Source organism: Strix uralensis, chromosome 29 (assembly GCF_047716275.1).
Source record: "Strix uralensis isolate ZFMK-TIS-50842 chromosome 29, bStrUra1, whole genome shotgun sequence".
Taxonomy (NCBI): domain Eukaryota; kingdom Metazoa; phylum Chordata; class Aves; order Strigiformes; family Strigidae; genus Strix; species Strix uralensis.
In genome coordinates, this window is record NC_134000.1 from 3,579,654 (window position 1) to 3,592,565 (window position 12,912).

At 44.2% G+C, this 12,912-nt stretch overlaps 1 protein-coding gene across 1 annotated transcript in view; it reads right to left on the bottom strand.

Moving 5' to 3' along the window:
• TTC17 (tetratricopeptide repeat domain 17) overlaps positions 1-12,912 on the bottom strand; it is a 59,483-nt gene that overhangs the window by 44,080 nt on the left and 2,491 nt on the right. The window contains exons 2-3 of the mRNA XM_074852498.1: positions 1,759-1,848; positions 49-218 (exon numbers count right to left, since the gene is read on the bottom strand). Coding sequence (XP_074708599.1) covers positions 49-218; positions 1,759-1,848 — 260 coding nt within the window. The remainder of the gene's footprint in view (positions 1-48; positions 219-1,758; positions 1,849-12,912) is intronic.

Sequence of the window (12,912 nt, forward strand, 5' to 3'; positions counted from 1 at the left end):
TGATTTTTTCATTCAGTAAAGATCTTAAAATATAAACCATCTTATTACCGGATATCTTTGCTCTCTAAGGTGATGTACGTGCCATCGTATAGATCTAGGTCCCCCAAGGGCACCTTTGCTTTAATGCAGTCCGGATCCTCTTTATTATGCCTTTGTTCCAGCCCTGTGTCTCTGTCCTCATTTTCCTCTATATGAATCTTTTGAGCAACTAACTGTTTCTGTAGGAATAGAAAAAAAAAAACAGAAGAATGCATACGGATGAAAGCAAACTCTATAGTTGCTAGGAGTTGAAGAGTCTAACTTTTTCCTTAAAACAAACTCTATTTGAAGAAAATCTAAAACAATCTCTTCAAATTTTGGGACTATTTCCTTGTATTTTATAACATCTGTATGACATTTTTTTTTTTATTTAGATGGAATATAAACACTTTCATGAGAAATAATACAACTTCAACAGGTCCTTATTTCTCCTTCTGTACCTAAAAAGAGGGCTAAGAGCATTCCAAATTCATGATAGGCAATTCAGAAAAAGAAGAAACAGTTGTTAACTTTTCCATATTTGGACTCTCCTCCACTGTTAGACCTCATGGAAATAATATTAGAGACTGTAAACAAAATGAACTTCTTAACCACTCAGTGTGCTAAGTACCACTGAGGTAGCAGGCTAATGCAAGAATTGAGACTAATTTCTATAGATCAGCTCATGATGTGCCTTAGGAGCTACCTTTCGCCCCATAAAGCTCACAGGTATTGATTACCATGAGCAGTGAATGGCCTAACGGTCTGTCCCAGCACAGGAAGTTGTATTTAATTCTCACCTAGATCTGCAAATTGAAAACCCATTAAATATCATGAGGATTTGTATATGTGAAATGAGAAGAAAATTTGCATTTTTAATTAAAGCCATACACATTTGATTACCCACTACTATGCAATACTAGAGAGATACACAGTAGTAGCAACTTGTACCAGATCTTACAATAGATAACTTCTGCTGGAAGTCCTTTGTATGACACAAATTGCACATTAGTAATTTCCAAACCCACAACCCATGTCCTGAAAAGCTTACAACTATAGTTCCATCCATAGCTAAAATGTCCATTACCACAAAAATGAGTATACCTCAGTGAGGAAGACTGGCTGAATACAGTCACACGAGAGGCAGTCCTGCTTTTTTCCCCTCCCTTCCACTTCTCCCATTCACCTAAAGCTGCCTCTGGTGCTCGTCGAACCTCCCATTTAGCTCCTTATGCTCATCTGACAAAACCAAAGCTGACACAAGAGAAAGGAGTGCACAGCCAGAAGAAAGGCTGTGACATGGTAGCTTGCCCAGTCCATGTTATATTTAAACTTTAGTTTAAGTTATCAGTTCAAAGTTCATTAAAAGTCCTTTCCAGAAGGGTGTTCTCAGATCCTTTTTCAATAATAAATGGGCTTGAAAAAAACAGAGGCGACCTGCTCTGTATTCTGGAATATAGTAGTCAGCAACAGAATACAGTACCTAAATTACTTTACTTAAAAATGTTAGGATTTATGGATAACAACAGGGAATGATGCAACTGGGGACAATGATAACCAGTTGAGCAAACTTGAGGCACAGAATTCTTGAGATCTGAGGGATTCTTCATCTTTTCACTGAAGCAGAATTATGCCACGAATGATTTATGTTCCCCATCTACATCTATCACTAAAAAGCCTGTGAAAAAAAAAAATGCCTGTATTTTCAGAAATTAGTTAGTACTTAACATTAAGCTTTACCTCCAGTTCTTTGAGGTAGTTAACTGTTGTTTCTTGTCTCATTAGTATTACCAAATCATGCGGGTTCCTCAAGTTCATTGGTGAATCCACCTGCAAGACATTTCAACAGTCCATCATGCCAGACATCCTCCTAATTGGAGCAATTTTAAAAGGTATGAAGTTATGTTCATTCAACTACAGTTTGCCTGTTAGGAGGTTTTCTGTCCACTCAGCATTCATAATATGCCCATAATTTAAATCTGTACTTCAAGCAACGTTGTTAGTCGAGAATCCAGTTCAAACCATGCTTTAATTTTAAACCTATTTTAGTTTATTTAGGCACACAAATTCTAAGCAAGTAAATTTCTTACAACATACTAAGAGTACCTACTGCTGAAATACTAGGTACCTTAAACTTCAATTGCAAAAACCTATTTTCTTTTATAGCTTTAAAATTCCTGCATCGTGTCCCTCAATAGGCATAAATTACTTCAGTTTCAAGTCAACTCCTCCATGCAACTAATTTAAGACACCAGCCTAGCAGTAAGACCTATCGCCTTCAGAATTAAGATGTAAGTGAACAAAATGAAGAGGTAAGCAGATGAAGACTGAAAACTCTGATACAGGAGACCGTGCTACAGTCTCCCCAGCTATGCACAGGAACTGGCAGCTCAATGAGGAGCGACATTACAGATACGTCACACAAGAGCGGTTACATGCCAGACCTTTACTGGTCCTTAACTGGGCTCAGTAAGCCATGGCACTTCACTGCACAGCTGAAACACCCCAGCCTTGTCCTCATGCCAGATCAATTCTGCTGCCTGACCAGGTCGGGGAAAAGCCACTACAGTTGAGAAGGTGGTGTATGGGCAGCTGAGCTGATCCAAAGGCTCACTTCCAGGACTCCAGCCCCAATTCCTCCATCTGCCAGTGCGATACCAGTTAGTCCTGCGTGTCAGCTTTGGTGCCCACCAGGCTCACTTGCAAGCTAACCCAAACTCAGCAGTAGAACAGGACACGATCCCCTAGCAGTTGCTTTATCTGAACTGGTATATGAAATTAGCTCGTGGAGGATTCACTATGAGAACAGAAGCAAGGAAATGGACAGGAGTATGTGATGGCAGGATGAAAGGACAAAGGGTGACAAGGACAGCAAGATCTCACATTTTAACATAATGACTGTTACGGTAGATGGTCTACACCAAGATATTCCTGGATCTGCTCAGTTTCCTTAAATGCTTTCAGGATACAGAACTAGCTGCTGCATGAAGATGTACGCACTACCTGGGTGTAGTGCTGATATCTCCACGCGGCTGTCCACCCCCATGATGTCTCTCCAAACTTGGCGACATTACAATTTAATAGAAAAACTCTGCCATATATACATGTGCAGGAGAACCTCCTGAGCTCCTGCTCTTCATTTTTTTGTCAACTTTCCAAACAACTTGGACACATTTCTGGCACTCTCTCTTACTGCAGAGAACTTCAGCAGGACAACAGCAAACTTCCGGGTCATTTTAATATTTAATGTATCCTCATTAAGCCTTGGGCCATGTTTTCTTGGCTGTGAGGCAGATAAGAAGCTCAAATCTTTGGACTACTGACTGTGAAGTTGACATTCCTTGCAAGCCTCCCTGCTGAGCACAGATCCTATCCTCTAAGATGAAAACATTTGTTCCTTTTATCTTCCCCCTCAAAACAACCCTAATGGTGGTTTTGGCTAAATTTGGCTAAGTATTCCTTTCCAAATTGAAAGCTGAACTGCTTCCTTTAGCGTGGAGTCATTTTGGTGGGTGGCTACCTACACAGTCCAGATACCTGCATATAACTCATTTTCTGCCTGAGCAAATTAATTCTCTTACATCACCAGATGAATAGAAAATAATAGGTGCTACCGACACCAGTTAATTTTTACACTATGAATTTGGAGATTATGGATTTAACTGTTGCCAATAAAGGGTGACCAAGTATCTGCAATGATCCAGAGAAGCACAGAAAATACTGTATCAAAAAAACTAATGATGTTGTTAGTTGAAGTATTGAAGTCTACAGCGCTTTACTTCCAGTCATGTTTCATATTTCCTCCTCTGGGCCCCACCTCACTTTGAACTGGTTGCACACAAAACCAGAGTCATGCACTGAATGTGGCACCTATTCATGCCTCATTTGCTAGAGAAACCACCACGGTATGTGCAAGCTAATGAGAGATGAATTTGCAAAGAAAACAAGGGAAAGTTTTACTGTGTTTAAAGCACTTGATCACCCATTCAAAAATAACACTGTTCCTCTGACATCTGAAGGCTGCTGGCATGATACTACACAGTCACGGGGAGCAAAGCCAACTATCAGCTCCACTTCCAGTGACAAACTGCATCTGGGGAGTGATTTTTTGCAGGAAGTTATGCAGGCATCACCATTTAGAAAGTCTTATTCTGAAAGATGAAGGATCTCAGCTTATCATTCATTCAGAAACAGAATGATATCCAGGGACAGCTTCTGGTTTTAACTTCCGATAAAAGTCTCAGGAGTGTTAGGTTTGAATTTAGCATTTGGGAATTTGGAGTGGTATGTTACCAATCCAGCATGCATGCACTGACAGAAAAACAATGCAACAAGTACCAAATTCCTATCAACTATCACCTGGCAGCAGAAATCAAAGCGACAACTACAATGTTGGTGAATTTGTTTGTAAAGTTACGTCAATCCAACAGGAAATCACTATAGCTACTATAGCTCCACTGCAGAAAGCCTGCCAGTAAACCCACTCTTAGAATAAGCGTTCTCTGTTCAACTTTGCCCAAAGGTGAAAGTTTCTTTATAAAGCACAGTTCAAATTTATTCAGTGTCACAAAGTACACTAAGAACCTGATTCAGCAAGAAACACACAGAATTTGTGTAGCAAAAAAAAGACACTGAAGTTGAATCAAACCGTGAAGTTTTAGTCTCCTGTGTTACCTGCATATATCAAAGTCTCTGAATAATTAGACTTGTAAGGTTTGCATGGCAAGGTTTAGCAGCAGGGGGCCACAGGGGTGGCTTCTCTGAGAAGGTGCCAGAAGCTTCCCCCATTCCGGCAGAGCCAACGCCAGCCGGGTCCAAGACAGACCCACCGCTGGCCAAGGCCGAGCCCACCAGTGACGGTGGTAGCACCTCTGGGATAACGTGTTTAAGAAGGGGAAAAAAAACCAAACCTGGGAGGGCAACTGTAGCCAGGAGATCAGAGTGAGAATGTGAGAGAAACAACCCTGCAGACACCGAGACAGTGAAGAAGAAGGGGGAAGAGGTGCTCCAGGTGCCGGAGCAGAGATTCCCCTGCAGCCCACGATGAAGACCATGGTGAGGCAGCTGTGCCCTGCACCCAGGGAGGTCCACAGGGGAGCAGAGACCCACCTGCAGCCCGGGGAGGACCCCATGCCAGAGCAGGTGGGTGCCCAAAGGAGGTTGTGACCCCACGGGAAGCCCACGCTGGAGCAGGTGGGTGCCCAAAGGAGGTTGTGACCCCACGGGAAGCCCACGCTGGAGCAGGTGGGTGCCCAGAGGAGGCTGTGACCCCACGGGAAGCCCACGCTGGAGCAGGCTCCTGGCAGGAGCTGTGGCCCGTGGAGAGAGGAGCCCACGCTGGAGCAGATTTTCTGGCAGCACTTGTGACCCCGTGGGGGACCCACGCTGGGGCAGCCTGTGCATGAAGGACAGAACCCCTGGAAGGGACCCACGCTGGGGCAGTCTGTGAGGAACTGCAGCCCATGGGGAGGACTCGTGCTGAGAAGTTCATGGAGGACTGTCTGCTGTCCACGCTGGAGCAGGGGAAGAGTGTGAGGAGTCCTCCCACTGAGGAGAAAGGAGTGACAGAGACAACGGGTGACGAACTGACCACAATCCCCATCCCCTGCCCCCTGCACCATGGGAGAGAGGAGGGAGAGAAATTGAGAGCAAAGCTGAGCCCAGAAAGAAGGGAGGGGTGAGGCAAAGGTGTTTTAAGATTTAGCTTTTCTTTCTCATTACCCTACGCTGATTTGACTGGCAGTAAATTAAGTTACTTTTCCCAAGTCAAATCTATTTTACTCATGACAGTAATTGCTGAGTGATCTCCCTGTCCTTATCTCGACCCACGAACCTTCGTTATATTCTCTCTCCTCTGTCCAGCTGAGGAGGGGAGTGATAGAGCAGCTTTAGCAGGCACCTGGCACCCAGCCAGGGTTAACCCGCCACACTTCCAGTGTATTTTTCCCCACAATCCAGTTATATTGCACCAGGAAGTAAGTTTTTAAAATGAAGGTCGATGAATGCCTCGGTCAGCTATTTTTAGGTAAGGCTTTTTTTAAAGTATGGTGGAAATCCCACTGTTAACTGAGGCACAGGAACACCAAAATCAGAACAGCTGTTAGTGCCTCTGCACATCCTAAAAGCTTCTACTACATGCAGAAGGCAGATTAGCACAGAAAGAAGCTGGAAAAGATACTACATCAAATGATGGTGTACAGCAAAGTGTACTTGTTTTATAGGCTTGTTTTACAGACAGTGGATCTTTTGTCACTGTACTTGTGAAATGAAGGCAATTCCCACTCAAATAGGCTGGAACTCCTTGCAGGCTCAATTGGGAGCAAAGGATCTAAAAACTGAAGCGTGCCTTTTGGTATATTCTTGCTGTCTTGAGATACTCGCCACTCCAACATGATGCTAGCATGGCATTTCTGAAAAAGTCACAAAAAATTCTGTACACGTTTTGGTGCAAGACAAGCTACAAAACTGGAAAATATACGCTTTGGCTTATACAAATGATGAACAGGGAGTGTCAGAAGGTACTTGTTTGTTCCAAGCAATGTCACTGAAAAATTCACACAGAAAAATGATGTTGAAGTGAGTTTTTATAATAAGCATTGAGCCATTTAAAAGCTTACAGCTGGAGAATCTGTTAACAAACAGCGTTAGGTGTTTGGATATTGAGAGTAGCTGCACTACAGGGAAAATAGAAATTTTAAACACTTGCAGCACTTCAAACATAAAACCTAACAAAGTTGCAGTATTATTGAATAGGTCTGCTCAACAGACATCACTTCTGAAGAGCACACCAGCTATGACTATCGTAGATAACAGATCTAAATACATCAAAGGAAAACAAGACTTTATTTGTAACACCACTTGTCTGCAATATGCTGTTGGTCATACTTAAGGGTACAAAACAAATTTTTAACATGTATATTCTAGTCCAGGTTTATATTCTACAGCAGCAAAACAGATGCCAGATCAACTCATGTATGTCTGTAATGAACAAGTACTTGTTTTCATAAAGGCAGACTGGTTCCTGCTGCCTGCTCACTGCCAAATACTAGAAATACTGCGTTCTAACGTTGAAAGTAGAGAAAAGGAAAAATACTAATTAGAATCATAGAATACAAAGACGCTCAGGGGGCTGGAGCACCTCCCCTGTGACGACAGGCTGAGAGAGCTGGGGGTTTTTCAGCCCAGAGAAGAGAAGACTCCAGGGAGACCTTAGAGCCGCCTCACAGTACTTAAAGGGGCTACAGGAAATCTGGGGGGAGCCTCTTCATCAGGGGGTGTAGGGATAGGATGAGGGGTAACGGTTTTAAACTGAAAGGGGGTAGATTCAGATTAGATCTAAGGAAGAAATTCTTCCCTGTGAGGGTGGTGAGGCTCTGGCACAGGTTGCCCAGAGAAGCTGTGGCTGCCCCCTCCCTGGAAGGGTTCAAGGCCAGGTTGGACGGGGCTTTGGGCAACCTGGGCTAGTGGAAGGTGTCCCTGCCCATGGCAGGGGGGTGGAACTGGATGATCTTTAAGGTCCCTTCCAACCCAAACTGTTCTATGATTCTATGAATACCAGGTTGGAAGAGACCTCAAGGATCATCTGGTCCAACCCTTCCTGGCAAAAGCACGGTCTAGACAAGATGACCCAGCACCCTGTCCAGCTAATCTTAAGTATCCTACGTTGGAGAATCCACCACCTCCCTGGGGAGATTATTCCAGTGGCTGATTGTTCTCATTGTGAAAAATGACTTACAAGATACCTAAAAAAAAGGTTAAGCCTCAGCAGTAATTTCTTCAGCAAATGAACAGCAGACAACCCATTGGTTTTTTCTGGTTAAACTTTAAGGGAAATGACTTTATCCAGTGGTGTATTTTAAGGGCTTTATACTGTGGTTCTTATTTCCTAGCTGGATAGTAACAGGTAGGGATTCAGCTTTAAAGGAAAAAAAAAAAAAGTTCAGCCACATGAAATAACAGTGGATTTCAGAGTCTCGCTGACTTTGCTCTTTCGGGCTCTGATGGGGCCTTCATGCAAACATGTGCTTGGGTCCCTGCCAGGCTATCCTTTCGCTGTGAAGCTCACAATATGGAGAAGGCCTGCCAGGCACCAAGCACAGCGTTCACCACAGAATAATCCATTTTGAACGGCTGATTAGTATGATCTTGTCAGTTTGCCCGACCCTTACATTAAAAGTGATGGAAAACACGATGATAGGCCAGGAAATCAAAGTGTGAGGATGCTAAGAGAAATGGGACCTGGGAGCCAGGAGGACAAGGCTGTATGGAAACACCAGGAGTGGGAAGAGCGAGCAGGACATGGTGCCTACACACGGTCAGAGCCACTGCTGGGTCCTTCTGGACTTACAAACTGAACCACCTCAGCGTATATTACTACGCTGGGCTAAATGCAGACATTTTTGTATTAAAGCTTTGCTGTCAGCAGTTAAAACCTGGCATAAGGTTACCTGCTAGACCGTGGCAGGCGTGAGGGCCATGGGCACCAACAGCTATATTTCAGCAGCTCTTCGGATCTGCCTCTTAGCTCCTCCACCGCAGATGCAAATCTTTTCACTGTTCTCAACTCAGCAGCAAAGCTACTTCTCTACCACCACTGCCCCAAAGAACAAAAAATTTGCATTTCTGACTGCACTCCACATACAGGCTACCAGAAGGCCTATTTTTAATCAAATTCAGCTCTAGCTGTGACCTTCACAGCAATACAGAAGGACAGAGGCTGCACTCCCCTGAGAGCCCAGCGCTGGTGAAGCGCGTTCTAGGTCAGCAGCACCCTGTCGGGGACAAGGACGTTAAGCATCTCAACCATTCACTACACAAAATGTTCAGGTTCAAACTTTTTAAATAGACTTATGAAAAAGCAGAAAATTTAAAGTGAAGGCATTTTTAAAAGTTATTATTTTTCATACTAGAAGAAGGCCTAAATCCCACAGTCTTTTGGTGATCAAGAGAGAAGTTTTAGAACAGAACAAGATTACCTTTTCCTAAGGACAAGCTGACTGATGCTTCAAAACCACCACGCTTCAGCTCATCACCCTAGGGCTGGATGACAGGATGAACTGCAGCAGACTCACACCAACCTCCAGCCTAGGTAGGTCTCTTTGCACACACTCAGAAAGAGGCACTGGCAACTGTTTTGGGGAAGGCATACTGAAGTGTGTAACGTAGCAAGAATGAACACTTTTTTTTTTTTTTTTGCTTAGCACACAACAGACTTGGAAGGATAAGAAATTCAGTCAAGAAAGAGGTCATATGGCCAAGCAAACTAACCTTTAGAGAAAGAGCAAAGCAAACATCCACCTGTCATTTTCAAGATAGTACTGACTGCTTAATATATTGCAGAAGATGCTTTTGCAAGTAGCAAATAGATTTTTATTTGGCTGCACCAGATTTTCAGCTTTCCTTAGTTTTGGATGGCTGCTTCTCCTCTAGTCTTGAACGTATGGACCACTATTCTCATCTCAAGCTGTCAGCGTACTCAGGTAGTCAGATCATAGATACCAGTAATGCATTACCCAACTCTAAAGCCATCCATGAATCATCTTGCCTTGCTGCAACTTGAGGCACACTCACATTCAAATTGCAACCAAGTGAACAACTGTTAGGTAATGTCTCCCCTCTTGTACTAAGCCAGAATTAAGCACACTACTGCACTGCATGAAATTCAGATGTCATGTTTACCGAGTGGCTCGTCCTCTTAGCCCCAAACAGGCTAACCAGCACTGCTCGTTCACTCTCTGTTCCAGATCACCTCTAACAAACTTCAAAAACCATGACAGCACATTAAAAACAAAACAACTTTTTGCCAGCTCAGATTCCTTGCCAGAGGCTCTCTGCCCCTGGCAACACTTCCCCAGTCCTGCTTTGGACCATCTGCCCTGGGAGGTTTCTTTGCTTCTTTTAGTTTAGTTACTCAGAACTAACTTTCGCAGCGTTTATAGTAGCCCACATAAAGCGAGTCCTTTGAATCCCCCTCCAGCTTGCTCAGCTTTAATCACCTCCACCAAGGGATCTTTAGAAAGACCCTACCTCAGCCCTGATATGTCAGGTCTGAGATGACAGCAGTTGGCACCCACCCCTAAAGCCATGAATGACTACTGAAACTTTCCTGCATTGCATTTAATCTGTCAGTTGTCTGTCCTCTCTTTACACCAAGTTTCTCTCTTCTCTTGAAGTACGCTAGTATTTCTGTAGAGTGGCTAGTTTCCCTACTGGCAGACAAGCACTGTCTAAAATCAGTTATATATTAGCCTGAACTTTATACTGCCAGTTGTGAAATAAAAAGGCTTATAAACATGTGCATTGAGGACATATCATCTCTCAATCACTCAGTGACGATTACTCAGTCCCTGGTTTTGCAGGAACACATATCTGAAGGTGGACTCGGACTAAAAGAAGATGAAGTGATCCAGAGAATGATGTATTTGACCTCAAAACAGGCTACTTGGGCAACAGATACAGCTTGATGGCTTTTCCCTTGATGGCTTAGACAATGAAACATTACATGCACTGCTGGGAATTAATTTGTTTCATCATTCAGAAATGCTCACTACAAACTGGAACAGCAGAGACTACTTAGCAAGCACTTCCATTTACGAGATGAGAGCTTGCTGATATACAGAAAATTGTTCAGTTTGCATTAATATTGCTACCCCTGCCAGGCTGTTATACCACTAGGAACTCCAGCTCAAGTCTCAGGCAAGGTATTGCTAGCAGCCTTACGCCACAGGAAAGTCAACCTCACCTGAATGTAGTCTCATATTAAAGGCTTACGCTGTTGCTGCGCTATAAGGAGAAACAGCTGACAGAGATTTTAGGGCAATAATATAAAATATTCTCACACTCTTTCCCTCAGATTCCAGCTATCAGATTTTGTATACAGGCCAGGATCTGTAACTTCTGCTTTCAGTTCCTCATCCACAGTGCACTTTGGTAACAAGGAAAACAAGGCTCACAGTAGCAAACTAAAATCACTGGTGCTTATCTGGACACCCACTAGTGGCGCGTTTAGGAGGGGAATGTCTGGGTCTTACTACCACTTAAGTTTCGCCCACATCTTAATTTTATGGGCTTCATTCAGATAATGAGGTAGTCCAAGTGAAGATCAAGCCTGTTCCTCTGTAAAAAGGTGACAATCTTGAAAAACATGTTTCAGACTGAGAATGCAAATATTTCTAAAATTAAATAATATAAATGCGTATTAATACCACCGCTCTTAGCCACCAGACAGTAATAGCCACTTCCAGTTTGAAACTGCTGTGCTGGAAGTGTTGCCATCAGCAGCGCGAAGTCCAACAGTGGTGATCACCAGCAGCATCCCTCAGGGATCAATACTGGGGCCAACACTGTTTAATGTCTTTACTAACAACAGGGAGAAAGCTCAGCAAGCCTGGTGTCCTCTGCAAACGTGGGGTGGGGGTGGCCATAGTGTAAGGCAGGGCTGCAGTGACAGAGCGAGCTGGAGAAACGAGCTGCCAGGGCCCTCACGAAGTCCACAATGGCAAGCGCAAACCCGGTGTGTGGGATGCAATAGCCCCGTGCGGCAGGAAAGGCTGGAGCTGAACTGAAAACAGCTTTGCAGAGAAGGATGTTTGGGCTACGGCGAGGAAACAGTTGGTATGAGCCAGCAGTGTGCCCTTGCAGCTGAGGTGGCCAGCTGCACCCTGGGCTAGAGCAGCAAGGCTGGAGCCAGCAGGGTGAGGGCAGCGATCGTCCCCCTCCACCAGCCACCCACCTGCTTCAGCTTTCTGTCCCCCGTTTTCAGGCCAGCAAAGCCCATCCGAGGTGGTGAGGGGCCTGGAGCACAGAACACGCAGAGCGGCTGAGAGAAGCAGGCGGGCTCAGCTGCAGGGGGACACTGCTGCTGTTTTCAGCTTCCTAAAGGCAGGGTAGAGAGAAGACAGAGCCAGGCTCTTCCTGAGGTGTGACAGTGAGAAGCATCGTACATCTGTTGCTACATGGGAAATTCTAATTAGAAAAGCTGAAAAAAATTCACACTGAAGGCAGCTGACCACTGGACCAGGTGCCCAGCAAGGCCGTCAAATCCCCACCTCTGGACAGAAAATTCAGCCCGGCAGGGCCCTCAGTTGGCCCTGCTTTGAGCTGAGGGCAGGTGGTGTTACTCTGTGACCCTGCTTAGGTTATTGAGTTCAAACCAGCAGAGCTGAGGTTTATTTCACACCAGTCTTGACTTACACAGCTGTCTTTCAGTAGGTAAGGTGCTTCAAAATTCAAACTTGGGCTGCTGTGCAGCAAACATGGATGTTCAAAGGAGTCCAGAGTAGTCTAGAGTACTATAGAAAAACCTGATGTGACAATATTTTTCTATAAAATGAGAGTAGGTTAATTAGAACTAGCAGAGAAGCTGATGACAGGCAGCGCTCTACGTACACTGAGAAACTAAAACACCAGATGCTCCAGAGAAACACAAGAAGCTGCACAGCCAAAGAGTTTGAGATGAATGTGGAGAAAAGCCCCACTGAAAATGCACGAAGTAAAAATAGCTGGAAAGAACGATTGAACGGCTAAGCCTACTGGTAAAAATACATGTTCTCACGATAAATATCAATGTAACAAAGAATATTCTGAAAAATTCAAGCAAAGGGATGCTCTGCAGGGAAATTTTAGGCTTATGTCCTGTTAAGCACTTCGGTCTTGGTATTAGCAGAAGGGCAGCTTAAATATTTTGGAATGTTGTGGTTCTACCAATGAATTAATAAATCAGTTATGAATCATCCCATTGCCAATGAATCATAGAATATCTCAAGTTGGAAGGGAACCATAAGGACATCAAGTCCAACCCCCTGCTCCTCGCAGGACTACTGAAAACTAAACCATACGACTATAAGAGCATCGTCCAGACGTTCCTTGAACTCTGACGGGCTTGGTGCTGTGACC